Source organism: Halichoeres trimaculatus, unplaced genomic scaffold (assembly GCF_033239565.1).
Source record: "Halichoeres trimaculatus isolate MK-OKI-2021-1 unplaced genomic scaffold, fHalTri1.1 fHalTri1_scaffold_4, whole genome shotgun sequence".
Taxonomy (NCBI): Eukaryota; Metazoa; Chordata; class Actinopteri; order Labriformes; family Labridae; genus Halichoeres; species Halichoeres trimaculatus.
The window spans coordinates 10,011,120-10,024,966 of NW_027437182.1; the positions used below are offsets into that span (position 1 = coordinate 10,011,120).

Consider the following 13,847-nt stretch of genomic DNA (forward strand, 5'->3'; position numbering starts at 1 on the left):
GTTTGGCCGCTGGAGGGCCCGAGGCGCTGTTGAGTGCCTGTGCAGACTCTGTTCAGTATACTATACAGAATGCGAGGGCACCATCTACTCGTCTCCAGTATGAGAACAGATGGAAGTTGTTTTCCACTTGGTGTACTGGTAGGGGTGTGGACCCTGCAAGCTGTTCTGTGCCAACTATTTTGGACTTCCTCCAGTTCCTTCTGGATGAAGGCCGATCTCCTTCAACTTTGAGGGTTCATGTGGCAGCGATATCGTGTCGACACCCTACGGCGGCCCCCGTTTGAGCCCTTGGCACAAGCAGGGCTGAAGTGGATATCACTTAAGACTGCGTTCCTTCCGGCCATTTCCTCTGCAAAGCATGTCAGTGAGCTGCACGCTCTGTCGGTCAGTGGCTCATGCCTGAGGTGGTGGTTCAGGAGTCATCATGTGGCCAAACGCAGCTTTTCTTCCCAAGGTGTTGTCTCGTGCTCACCTCAACCAACCTATTCGGCTAGCACGGTTTGACCCACCCTCAGGGGAGACGGAGGATGAGCCCGAACTGTTGTGTTCGGTGCGGGCTCTGAAGGTCTACACTGCAGCCACTGCAGGTCTTCGAAGGTCTGATCAGCTTTTTGTCTGTTACGGTGGATCTGGCAGGGGTTGTGCTGTCTCCAAACAGCGCTTGTCCCACTGGGTTGTCGACGTAATTGTCCATGCATATCAGGCGAGGAGGTGTCCCCTTCCACCTGGTGTGAGGTGCCACTCTACCAGGAGTGTGGCTACGTCATGGGCTGCCCTGAAGGGAGTGCCCCTGGAGGACATTTGTGCTGCGGCCTCATGGGCTTGTCCGGGCACTTTCTCCAGATTCTGCAGAGTGAATGTGGCCACACCCCATCCATTGGCTGTGGTCCTTCAACCAGAGACCTCTGGCCATTCTCTTTGATGGGTGGTAAGCTGGATTCCTCGTGACTTTTTTGGTATAAGTCATTCAGTGCTTTAAGCACCACCTCTGGCGGTCAGCAGGGGTGAAATAGAACGGAAAGTTACGAATGTAACTATGGTTCTATGAATCCCAAATGACCGCCAGAGTTCTCTGTCACTCAGAATCCTCGTTTGCTCGCGAGAAGATTCTGTAGGGAAGTGCCCTGGATTGACACCGGGAGATATAGCTTCTGCGGGGTCATCCAGGGGTCACAGGTGACAATGTTGGTATACGTACTCGCACTGCGCATGTGCAAAGGGGAATATTCAGTGCTTTAAGTACCGCCTCTGGCGGTCAGCAGGGATGAAATAGAATCACTGTTGTTGGTTCACATTAGCCCCGCATGGTGCGAGTCCGGTTGCGGAAGCCATACGGCACTACGGAAAGAATCCGCAAGAAGTCTATCTTTTCCGGACGCCGGAGAGGGTCTGCGTTGAAGCTAAATGAAATATGACGAGCTATACAGGAAATGAATTGCCGGGTGGCACGAAGATCCGTTGTTTTTTTAAATAAAATCAGTGAACAAACTAATGTAACTTGACTCTTCTTTGACAGCACAGTCGCGCTAGTAGTAAATATAAACATTACATCACACCCGGTGACACAAAGTCGCATTTTGAGAACAAGGGACGACGAAAGACTCACCCTTGAAGTGGAAAGTCATCCCATTTTATCTGACACATCCCATACTATTATAAGAATAATTCAAGAAAAGGAAAAAGTAACGTTATTAAAAATAATAAACATTAGAGGAATAACGCTCTCGCACAAGTCCAGACAAGAACGTGAACCCACTTGAGCTCCTCCTCCCGCGAGTGCCCTTTCTGACCCGGCACCGGAGCCAGCCGCAGCCTCTATCCGGAGCTGATGTGAGTGGCAACTTGCGGAAAATCCGCACCGTATCTGGACTGCAACCGTACCGGAGCCAATGTGAGCAAGGCGTGAACCTGGGGTCAGTGGGCGTGAAAAGCTCTCCTGCAAAGCTGAGGAGAAGTCTTAAAGACAAGACAGCGGTTGAAACCGCAGACAAATCTATGAACTAGAACATAAATGTATTTGTTTTCAATGAAAAACAAAGGTTTTCTTTATTGTTGTTTATTTATTATTTGAGTTGTTTTTTTCTTCAGTGCAGATTTCCTGCAAACTCCTATTCACTCAAATGTCATCCATGCTGAGCTCTTCAGAATTGGAGTCTACTGTTGGAAGAGATATAAAACAGTCTGAAATTAACACACAAAACCCAAAATAACCCATAGATATATAATAACACCATTATGATTAAAATCTCTACATCATTCCCTGCACTATGCTTTCTGAGTTAAACAGGATTACTAAAAGTTAAAAAAGGAAGTCACAAAGTAAAGCATTTTCCTTTGTCTACGGTAAAAAAATAAAAGTGGTCTGGCCAAGACCAAAACTCCACAATTTGGATTGAGACAACTTTAATCAAATATGCTTTTGAAAAAGTCTTATCTCTTAGTTAATGAGTTGGACTCCCCCCACTAGTCCTCTTGCAGGGAGAAAAAAACACAAACATCAGTGGGTACATTGTTCAAATACAACAAAAACAAACCTGCCTGGAATCAAACCAGAAACCATCTATCTGTAAGGTAGCTTCAGACACAGTATACTACTTTACTAACCAAGCAGGATTATTCATGATAATTCACTAGGACACACTTTTAAGTCCAGTATCCTTCATGATGAGAATATCTTAGTGTTTTCCTGGTGTTACATAAGAAGCTCAAAAACACCTGATTTGGGTGGGGAGGCATCTGAACTTTATATGTCTCCACAAAAATACCAAGTCTATGGCTGAGTCATGTTTCCATGTCCGACTGTGAATGGTGACTATTCCCTGATGAGATCCATCACAGTATCCTTAGAGATAACCTATACTGTTTACAGTAGACTGGAGATAATACAAGAGCTGTGCCTTTGTGTTTGGAGGGACATGAGCCGAGCGAAACTGGTGTTGTGAAAAGGAGGCAGGGCTGCACATGTGTCTGGGATTTGTGCCCTGTGAGCTCACTGGCTCAGAGAATAAAACTGGTCCTGCATCAGAAACTGCTAATATGACTAACATTTACTTAAGAGAACAATTGTCCATACCTATTTTTGGTTTTAATAATAATAATAATAATAATAATAATACATTTTATTTCAAGGCGCCTTTCAAGACACCTAAGAACGCGGTAATAAACATAGTTTAAAAGCATTTCAACAAACGTTACAACAAGGAAATGGATACAAGTTTAAAAAGGAAAATGATTTAAAAGATAAGATGGATGGGGGACAGTCAGGGTGAGTAGGTCAGGTGGAATTGATGGGTTTTGAGGCAGGATTTGAAAACAGTCAAAGAGTCAATATCACAGATGTCAAGTGGGAGGGAGTCCCAGAGACGGGGAGCAGAGCGACTGAAGATCACATGGTGGACAAGCAGGCTGGGGGAATGTTGAGGCTGAGGGAGGATGAAGAACTGAGAGTGCGGCTGGGTTTGCTGATGAGTAGGAAATTGCTGAGGGCCTTTTGGTGTGATTTTATGAGCTTTATAAAAATTAGTCTATAAGAAGACTGGTGTATGTATTTCTTGGCCTGACTTGCTTTTCACTCATCTGATATTTAGATATCCTTCATTACACAGAGTCAGTCCTAAAAGGCTGAAAAATAGGAGCTGACTACAAGAGGTCATCAGCCAGGTTTAAAGCAGATGAAAATGAGTTCTCTGATCACATTTTCAGCATAAACCAGGTGTTTCTTTTATAATTGTGGGGCATTTAAAAGAGACTAAATAAGGTATAGTTTGACTTTTATTAAAAGCACCTGCTCATCAACAGGCAGGAGCCCACAGTGTCTATTCATGAGTGGGTAGTAAGTGGCAACTAAAAAATGAAGCCTATGCGGAAGTGCTAAAAGTCGCTGTTCATCGTGAATCCGCTTGAAGATGGCTGCAGAAAAAACGATGTCACGTACACACCCATCCATAAAAACTGACTTTTACGACATTAAAAAGCATTTTTACCGCTTGGTTCAAGCAACGGCTTGGGTCTAAAACGCTTATTTCACTATCTGCACATACTTTAAGGTGCGTGGTTTCTTTCTATCTCTGTGGTTTAGAAGTTATTTGGATCGTTTGATTTTTCAATCAGAGGCACAGCTCAGGTCACGTGACCACCGAGCGCCCTGTACCTGCTCGATTAAAAACTCACAGCAGGAACTTAGCGAATGTGGCTGTGGCCGCAGATTGGCTTCATTTCACGGTTTCAGGAACAGACAGGTGACATCTTGGATGCCTCATCCATGTTTGTTTTAATACAGACCATAGTTAGGCTTTTCATCTGTAGCTTCCAGGGGGAGGTCTGGAAAACTATAAGACACCACTCCTCTAGTCCTGATTGGTTGCATCTTAACCAATCATATTCAGGATCTGCTGAATGGAAGTTCCATCCAATGACATATGTATTTTAAATTTGTGGTTTAGGATTATGTGGGGATTTAACAGATCAAAACAGAGATGTGACAAATATTCATGACTCGGTTTCCTTTTACCTCAGCTACCTGATTTTCTAAAATGAACAGATATACATGCAAAGGAAAACACAAGACACAAGAAGCTGGGAATTTTATTTTTTATTAACTGAAACATACATCAGGTCAGAAAAACCACAGCAAGGTATATTCCAGTTAATGACGTCCTGACAAAAAGCGACTGCCCATCATGGACGATGTTGGCCACAGAGACACATGATGAGACACACAGCTGCTGCTTATCATCAGGAGGATTCCTACTTGGGGCAAAAGCTATAAAATAAGGTTGAAATTTGGCCGATTTTTCAATTAAAAATTTGATATTGAGCTTCACAGCTGCTTAACAATTATATTGTTGCCCTTCAACAAATAATAAAATTATTTAAATCAAAGCAGACTTCGATATTTTTTTGCAGCAAATTAATTCAATCTCCATGTCTGGGGGTGAGATATTTTATAAGGATGCTTTTCTGTTCATCAAACCTAAATCATAATAGGCCTATTTTCATCTGAGGAAAAATGTTTCCTTTTTGTTGATTCCTGCCCTTTTTGCTATTTTTTGCTTTTTTAAATTTAAGTGCTTGATCAAGATTTTTGAGGGCATACACTTGAACATTCATGGTATCATCAGTTAGTTATTATTTCAGGATGGTTTGATGTTTTTTTCTATTTGACAGTTTGTCTTCGGTTCAGCGAGGGAGGAGAGATGATGGAGAGAGAAGATGAGGATGTTGAGATTTTTGTGTTGGTAGCTTCAGTACAGATGAGGCTGGAAAGACAAACAAAATAATTGTTTAAATCACAATTTCAGAGTGCTATAAAAGTCAAACCAGCCACTTTCACAACGAATATAAATAAACTGGAATATAAACAGAACTGTCCATTAAGTCTGATTCAGAGTAATAGATTTACTTACAGGGTGCTAGTCCACGCTTCTCTTTCCTCTGTACAGCACTGCAAAAACAAAATGGTTTAAGTTTAATGTAAAAAATCCAACACCTAATGTATTTTTTTTTCTGACAGACATCAGTGGAAGTTTTGCAGTATCTTGGCTGTTTTTAACTTAATGCCCTCATAAAAGTATCAGTTTACATTAAATGTATAGGAAAGCACAATGCTCACCTGTGCTGATGTTGGCCCCTGAACAAGTGACTAAAAGAGAAAGAAACAAAGTTGAACTCTTCAAAGTTAGAGAAATACTTGAGAAACTATGTTTAAACTCATCATATTTGTTCTGGGAAACAAAAATTTGGAAACATCACACAGTGAGTTTACTTACTTGAGTAGTGTCTCTGTGGGCAGAACTGAACTTTTTCGCCCATTGTTTTGAGCGGAGCCACCACCAGATGATAAATGCCACACTGAATACCACTGATGTCACAGCTGTTCTCCCCTGGAGACGCCGTGCAGTTATAGTTGTTGACAGTGCCCGTCATCTCAGCGATGAGTCTGTGGCTGCTGCCAGAGCTGCGCCAGAGTATCCTCACAGAGTTACCAGCCATCTTGTAGAGCCGGATACCTGAGGGACAGCACGCACCTGTACGATACAGAGGGGGAGGAGAAGAAGGAGAAAGAGAGGACGGGAGGGAGTGAAAGGGCTTTATTGTTTCATAGACAAAGACAATTAAATGCCTGCAACACAAACGGAAAAACTTGCTGTCTGCAAAAGCTTTAAATAAAACAGCTACCCACCATTTTCAAACCACCATGAAATAAACAAAGACATTCAACATCAGGAATGTTATGGTGTTCTCACTAATTAATGTTCATAAATTTGACGCTTAAAATGGTTAATTTAAGTTAAGTGGAGTGTAGATGCTTGGTCTGATATATCTATTATTTTTGTTTTTTTGTTTTGTTTTGTTTTTTCAATAGTTGCTGTTTTACTGAATCTTTTATGACTAGTAATATTGTCATGGTTATGTTACCTTGCTCTAGTCCAGGGGTCTGCAACCTTTACTATCAAAAGAGCTACTTTTCCTCCTCTTCTACCAAAAAATTAGTCAGGAGTCGCAAAACACAACTCAAAGTTTTGCTATTTTTATTGTTTTTTAATTTCTACCTGATATAACAAAGGAAAACCATAAACAAAAGTGCAATGTGCATGTGTAGTTCCATTCAGAAATAAATTTAACTCTGAACTATGCAAGCCTATTTGAGTTCTTTCCATATTTGTGTGAAACTGATAAAATAAAAACAAGCCCACCTTAATTATTAGAAAAACATATAGCAATAGCTTAATTAAAATTAAACATTTAATTAGGAATGCCAATGGCTGTGTGATCTTCCTTATGTCAGGGCTGAAGGATGTGACTTTGATCCCACTTTGAAATAAAAGTTTTGAAATCAAGCTCTATCCTTCCTCTTTCATTTTGGTATTTTCTGCAAGTGTTACATGCATGTTTCAAACTGTCTTTCCATGTTACATTTTTTTGTTTGCTAATTTCCCACCACATATTATGATGCATGTTTTAGATGACAAATTATTAAAACTTTTTTTATTCAATGATAAAAAAGTATGACCTTGAACTCCAAGATAGTTGTGCAAAAAGATAAACAAAAATTGAATAAGAATTGTATTAAAAAATAACTTTTATCCATTGTAGTGTTTTTCCCCTGAATGTATCAATGAATAACTGAAACAAACATCTTAAAGTTTTGCTGCCCTCTACTGGACAGGTTATGTACAGCCTCTATTTTACCATAAACATACAGTAACTGTATTCTTTTTTTCAGCATTGTATCTTTGGATTATTTACTTGGTAAATCTTGTCCTTATTTTTTAAATTTTAAATCAATATAAAAAATAACCCAGTTAATTTACTTTTGCGTTATTATTTATAATAGTACTTTTTGAAGTTTTATGAAGAAAGGAAGCTCTGAAGTTACTTCTATATGAAGACAGCTCTAACGTAGGGCCTTACTGATGGAGGGTAGTATATTGATTAAGTAATACATCACTGAAATATTAATACACAAATCTGTGAAAGTAATAATGTACATGAATATAGTAATTATATACAACCACAGATCTCACAGGATTTCCATTTTAAATTGAATTGTGGGTTCAGCAATGAATTCATTGTAAGTGCCCCAAAAAAGTCCTGACTTTTTTTGTTTTTGTTTTTCTGTAAGTGCAATCACTGTTAGTCTCATTTTCGTAAAAATTGGCGTTAAAAAAAAAAAAAAAAGCAGCAAAGAACATTATTTCTTACTGGACGAGAAGCCTTGATAAGTGCAGTTGGCCATGCGCCCACTCTGACTGTAGGCCTCCATGGACACTGTGTAGTTGGTGCCACAGGTGATGCACCCCATGAGGCAGTGGGAATCCTGGGTGTGGCAGCGGGCGTGGCCACGTGTTGATGTCAGAGAAGTGATGAAGGAATGAGCTCCTTTAGCTTGAGACCAGGACACGTTGCTCATAGCCTGGGTGACCTGATCCACTGAAAGATTCTGCGGGCAGCAGGGATCTGTGAAGACAGAGGAGCCATTTGGGTGCTAAAGATGCAACGCTAAACTTCTATTTGTTTATATCTGTAAGATTTCTAATTTATCTGAATGAATGAATCTGAAATTGTACTTGAGTGTACATTTTGCTTCTGGTGAAGTTACTTTGACCTGAGAAGCAGACCTCCATTGACCTCTTACCTGTTTCCAGAGAGTCAGAGAAGCTGGGTAAACTCTCGCCTGCAGGGCTTGTTGCTTTAACGCTGACGTCGAAGATGCAGCCACAGGGAAGATCAGTGATGTTGCAGCCGTTTCCTCTGGTGGTGCAGTTGTATCTTTTGCCATCTCCAATCGCGGTGACAGTGTAAGTAGCTGCTCTATTGTTTGCTGTCCAGCTCACACTGACACTTGAGGAGTTTTGAGGATTCAGCATCAGATTCATCGGTGTGCAAGGAGCTAACCAGGACAGAGGAAACAGAAATAAAGTTTTGTTCTGGTGTCCCTGTTGGATTCATTTACATACCCTATGTGAAAGTCCCCTACCTGTGTCTTTGGTGTGAGCCTTGCACGCACGGTTGCACCCACTGATTTCATTGCAGGGTGTCACCAACACGCTGTAGGAGGTGTCACAGCTCAGGTCTGAGAGGGCGCACACTGGTGCTGTGTCGTTACACAGGATGACCTCTGAACTGTCCACAGCCCGAGTCTCATACAGCTCTGCTCCTCGTGAGCTATTCCACATGATCTCCAAAGTGTCAGTGCTCACCACAGAGACTGTTACACTCTCTGGACAGCAGGGCACTGAAAAAAACTCACAGGTCAACATACACTCATACATATGGCATCCATAATGATTCTTATTTCAGATGCTACTCACAGGTGGTGTGGTTAAGAATCTCCCCACGACGACTGCTGCCTGCTTCGTTAAGTGCACACACAGACATCTGGTATGTGTAGCCACATTGGCAGTGGAAGGTGCAGTTGTTGTTGGTGGTGTTGCAGAGCATCTCTTCGCCATCCTCGGTTTTGATGAAGGCCTGGTACTTGTCAGCAAAAGGCACAGTGTCCCACTTTATGGTGCAGTTTTCTTCTGGTGAATCCATGAGAGACAATGACTGTGGAGGGCAGGGGTCTGACAGAACAGGACCACAGAGAGTTTATTCACACTCGGATACTACTAAAAATAGTTAGCACAGTTGAATAGTTGCATTTCGCTTTCCAGGAGAGTTGTATTGTGTTGTCAGTCCTTATCCTGACATTGTTGTTTTTATTCTTAGATGAGGATAAACGCTTGTTCTTTTGCAATAAAGGAAGACGCTGCTTCTGTAGTATAGCATGTGGACCTATGAAGCTAATTATTACTTGTTATCTTTTTCCACCAGTTCAGCGAAGGAGAGCATGATAGAGGGCCAGTATGGCTTAAAAATAACCTCACAGTATATGTTGATTAAATTAGAATCAAAGAGGTATTATTAAAAAACATCCAACCTTATAGTTTATATATTAGTATGTTAATACATCTCACTATCAAATAACTGGAGATAAAAGCTTGTCATCAATAGGTTGAGATATAGAGCTAATTTCATTTCAAGTTAGACTCTCATTGTGAGCAGTTTTTAAAACCATTTTTCTGACCATGTTTGATCTCAGTTATAAAAAAAAAAAATCAATAAGAAACAGTGTGTGAATCTCATTTAGATAAACTCTGGTTTACTCACAGGTGATGAACATGAATAGGCTAGTTGGAAACCCTTCCCCAGATGGGTTGGAAGGAGTGACCCAAATGTTGTGAACCTCTCCACAGCTCACTGGTGACAGGATGCAGGACATGGTTGTGGTGTTACACTCCAGGTTCTGGTCACTCATCACGTTGTAGTCGATGGATCCATAAACCATTTGATTCATCTCCCAGGACACAGAGAGTCCAGCCTCACCATGACTCATTGCCATGGAGACACTGACTGAAGAGGGTGTAGGAGGCCCTATTGAGACCCAACAAGGGTGCATCAGGATACACATATTGATGCATTAAATTAAAGAGACATCATAATATACATAGAAACAAAGGCAAATATCACTGTGCATAAGATGACCCAAAAAATCTAAAATGATGTATTTTATTGCAGCAGTTGAATCCCATTAACACAATAAATAAAAATCTTGCAATCTTTTAAAGGACAGACTTTATTTCCTAGTGAAGTCCACTTGTTGCCGTCAGCAAATTCTTGCTTTATGTTCCAGTTCATATTTGATATCTACCACTAGGGGTCGCCAAAGTTTTAGATATCTTTAAGCCTGGCACAAACGCAACTGAATTATTTCATGAAATTACTTTTTTTTTTTTTTTCAAATTTAATCCAAATAAAGGTTTTAACAATTTTTAAAACTGGCTGTCTGGTGCTTTAAAGCCCATGGGTGACTTGACCTGTGGGAAATGATTTTAAGGGATAAAATAAGATAAAGTCTGCACACCACAAGTAGCTCTTGTGCTAATAAAATGAAAAATAGCATGTTGTCTGTATTGGTGTAGCTTCTTGTGTTTATACTTTATCTTCTCTTTTTTAATGTTTGCGTTCTCTTCCCAGCACCCTGATTTTGGGATCTGGAAATGTGTGCCACAACTAGAGGTCTCTGTTATTGACACCAACAAGATTTGGGGCTTTTTAGCAAAAAATAAATAAATAAAATAAATAATAAAAAAATAAAAATAAAAAAAGGACTGTCACTTACGTGTTGTTTGATTGATGTACAGACTTTCCTCTCCCCATCGACCCTCCACGTCCAAGGCAGAAGCTTTGATGAAATAAAGTGAGCCAGGTTCCAGATTAGTGATGGTGAAATTGGTGTTAGAGGTGTTGTAGTTCATGTCACTGTTGGAGCCAATTTTATACACATTCAGAGAGTACTGGACAGCATGAGTGACAGGGGCCCAGGACACAGTGATACTGTCGTTGGTGGGAGAGGAGGCAGACAGCAGAGGAGAAGGTAAAACTGTGGAGAACAGGAAACATCAACTGTGATTTGTTATCACTGACAAGCATGTTTGTCATCTTAACATATAAAGATGTAAGAATAAAACTAGATCTATTTTATTCAACTTTTATTCAACCTTTCAAATCACCTACTTAGGTAAACTAAGATAAAATCAGGGGTGACTAATGATAGCCAGTAAACAATACATGTTGAACCTGTTGTCTCATATGTTGTTTTTGGCTCATGTGGATCAGATCAGATTCACCCCCGTGGGTGGGAATGAAGGTGAGAATGGCCTGAGATATTCCCAGGAAGAGGTCAGCTCATTGTGTGTTTGACATAGAAGGGTCAGGTACAGTTACCACCCATACAGAGGAGGCCCTGAAGGGTCGCTGGTGCATCCTCATGCTCAACACACCATTACTAAAACTGGGTTTGACTGACATTAATGCATGTGTACATTCAGTCATAGATCTGTAAATAAAGGCTCTGCTGTGGGACAATGAGGCAGATCAAGTGACCTCTTCAGGGTATGGGGACTGATGAGAAAAGAACCAAGTGTTTCTCAGTGAACATATGACTCTTTTTACCTTACGACATAGCCTTAGGATCTTATCTTATGGTTGATTTTTGAGACTTACCAGCTGTGGAAGTTGAAAAATTCATTAAAGACAGTAAAGGAAGCAACAGTACCTGTCTTTACTTTCTTAGACTCAGACGGTTGGCCCCTGCCTCCTCCGTTCACAGGCAGGACGCTCAGCTCGTAGTTGGTGTAAGGAGTAAGGTTTTCAACCTTGGCAGGAGATGAGGATACTGTGTCCTCTCTAAAGAAGTTGTTACTGTTCTTGATTCGAATGATGTAATCGGTAGCCCCAGTCTTCAAGTTGAAATCCACTATCAAAGTCCTGCTGTCCTCTGGTTTCACGTTCCGAATAGGATCCATCATCTCAGGAGCTAAAATATTTACATTCAGTTATGACCAAAGACAGCATCAAAGTGAAGAACACATTATATAAAATCTGAAACAAAGTAGGTTTGTCCTTGGGATGTTTGGGGATGTTCTAAAGCTTTAGAGCGACTTAAATCTAACTTACGCCATGGACCAAATTTTAAGTCTTCAATGAACAAAACATGTGAAATGTATGTCTTATAATTCACATCACAGTATCAGTTATCGTACTTAATACACTATCTATTCCTTTCCATTTGTTTTTGTTTTTTTATGGTGATGTTGAAGCATAAAACTTTACTGTTAAAATCCTGTTTTGACTCTAAGCTTATTCATATAAAAAACAAATTTTTAAAAAATTGACACATTCAAAACCAGAAAACATGGAAAACAGATTTGTTTTGGAAAAGAAATGTAACAATAATATAAAAATGAATAATTTGTTTGAATAAAATAACAGTACAGATATGGACAGAAGTGCACCTCACCTGTTAATGAGTTTAAAGTTGCAGAATCCATTACTCCTTGGTTGTTATCCAGAGCTTCGACTGTGTATGTGTATCGGACATTTGGAGACAGATTGTTGACGGAGCCCATCACTGTGTTTGGACCAAACATGGCGAAAGCAATTGGGTTGCCAGGTGAACTCATTGGGGCAACAGAGATCTTGTATGAAAAAGCCCCTGGAACCTTGTTCCACCGAAGAATCGCATTCTTGCATGATGATGAGAACATGGTAACCTTGAAAACTGATGAAAGACATGTTTTACAATAAGTATTTTGGCTGCTTGCTCAAGTTTTAAATTGTCTTTTGTTGTTGTTTTGCTGCTTTTTTTGCGTTTTGCTGTTGCTTTGGTAGAAAAAATAAATTACCTGATGAGGCTGCAGTCTGGAAATTTTAAAAAAAGAAGAAGCATTAATTACAGCAAGAAAAATCTGAGTTATCACATTGAGAGTATTTTCAATAGCGTTTTACCTCCCTTTTTTTTTTTTTTTTTTTTTTTTTTTTAAAGAACCTGACTCCTGAATTAGAATTTAGTGTAAAATATTTATATATATTTGTACCATACCTTTAAGCATATGCCCGTCAGGACAAAAATCACCAACCACTTCATTGCACCTATCTCTTAAAACACTCCTTTTACTTTTTCTCTGGCTTGATGAAAAATCTTCCCTCTTCTTTTCTTGTTTTAGCTTTTCTTAAACACATCAGGTCCCTGTCCTGGTTGAAATACTTGCATCTAGCTCCTCCCACTGAGAATGTCCAGTCATGGCAAAGCTGAAAGATGCACCTAAGGGCAGGTGTAGGTTGAGTAGCATGAGAAGGAAACACCTTTGTAGCTACAGGCATGGCATTTTATACCCAAGAATGAAGTGAGGGTACTAAAAAATTTGACCTAAATAGGTATCTGGCAAAGGACTTGATCTTCCCTTACAATAGTCCCAAACTCTAACCCTTTTACACCAACTTGTGAAAATTAATAATAGGATTTGTATTTATCATTTATTTCTATTGAGTTGATATTGAAAAAATGTATTCGCGCTATGCCAAGATGTCAAAGTTTGATGTACTTTTTAATTTATGTCTTAAACATCGTATCTCACTTTAAAAGTCACATTTATTACAACCACAAGGAGGCTATTCGATTTTCAGTATTTTCAGTAATGGGAGGATTGTTCTAATTTTTTTTTTATTATTCTAAATTTTTAAAATATAAATATATACAAATATATTTGACAAACTTTTATGAGATTATGGTTGAATCAGTGCATACATTTGGTATTAAATTAAAGTTCCAATTCCTCCAACATAAAATTGAGGCATTTTCTTTCCCTTTGATTTTAATCTTAACTGGACATATTTTGAAATTCTTTCAGGTTTTAACTACAACTGAGTGATAATACAGTAAGCTTTGTTTTTTTTTTTTTGTTTTTTTTGGCAGACCTGTTCTTCAATTGGTCGTTTTTAAACGTGACACTAACCCATTC

General features: G+C 39.7%; 1 protein-coding gene across 1 annotated transcript; it reads right to left on the reverse strand.

Moving 5' to 3' along the window:
- Positions 1–4,668: 4,668 nt before the first annotated feature.
- LOC141789265 (fibronectin type III domain-containing protein 7-like) lies at positions 4,669–12,482 on the reverse strand. Its single transcript, XM_074668629.1, has 12 exons — positions 12,347–12,482; positions 11,603–11,863; positions 10,667–10,927; positions 9,655–9,918; positions 8,814–9,068; positions 8,480–8,737; positions 8,138–8,392; positions 7,705–7,959; positions 5,769–6,026; positions 5,612–5,641; positions 5,406–5,443; positions 4,669–5,258 (listed from the first exon to the last, which is right to left on the reverse strand). The coding sequence occupies exons 1-11, from the start codon at positions 12,474–12,476 to the stop codon at positions 5,412–5,414; spliced, it is 2,259 nt and encodes a 752-aa protein (XP_074524730.1). The 5' UTR covers positions 12,477–12,482; the 3' UTR covers positions 4,669–5,258; positions 5,406–5,411.
- Positions 12,483–13,847: the final 1,365 nt, after the last annotated feature.

Coding starts and splice junctions, on each gene's coding strand:
- LOC141789265 (XM_074668629.1), bottom strand. CDS start 12,476: ATGTTTGGTCCAAACACAGTGATGGGCTCCGTCAACAATCTGTCTCCA. Junction 8,738..8,813: donor GATTCTTAACCACACCACCT/GTGAGTAGCATC, acceptor AGTTTTTTTCAG/TGCCCTGCTGTCCAGAGAGT. Junction 5,642..5,768: donor CCCACAGAGACACTACTCAA/GTAAGTAAACTC, acceptor TTTCTCTTTTAG/TCACTTGTTCAGGGGCCAAC.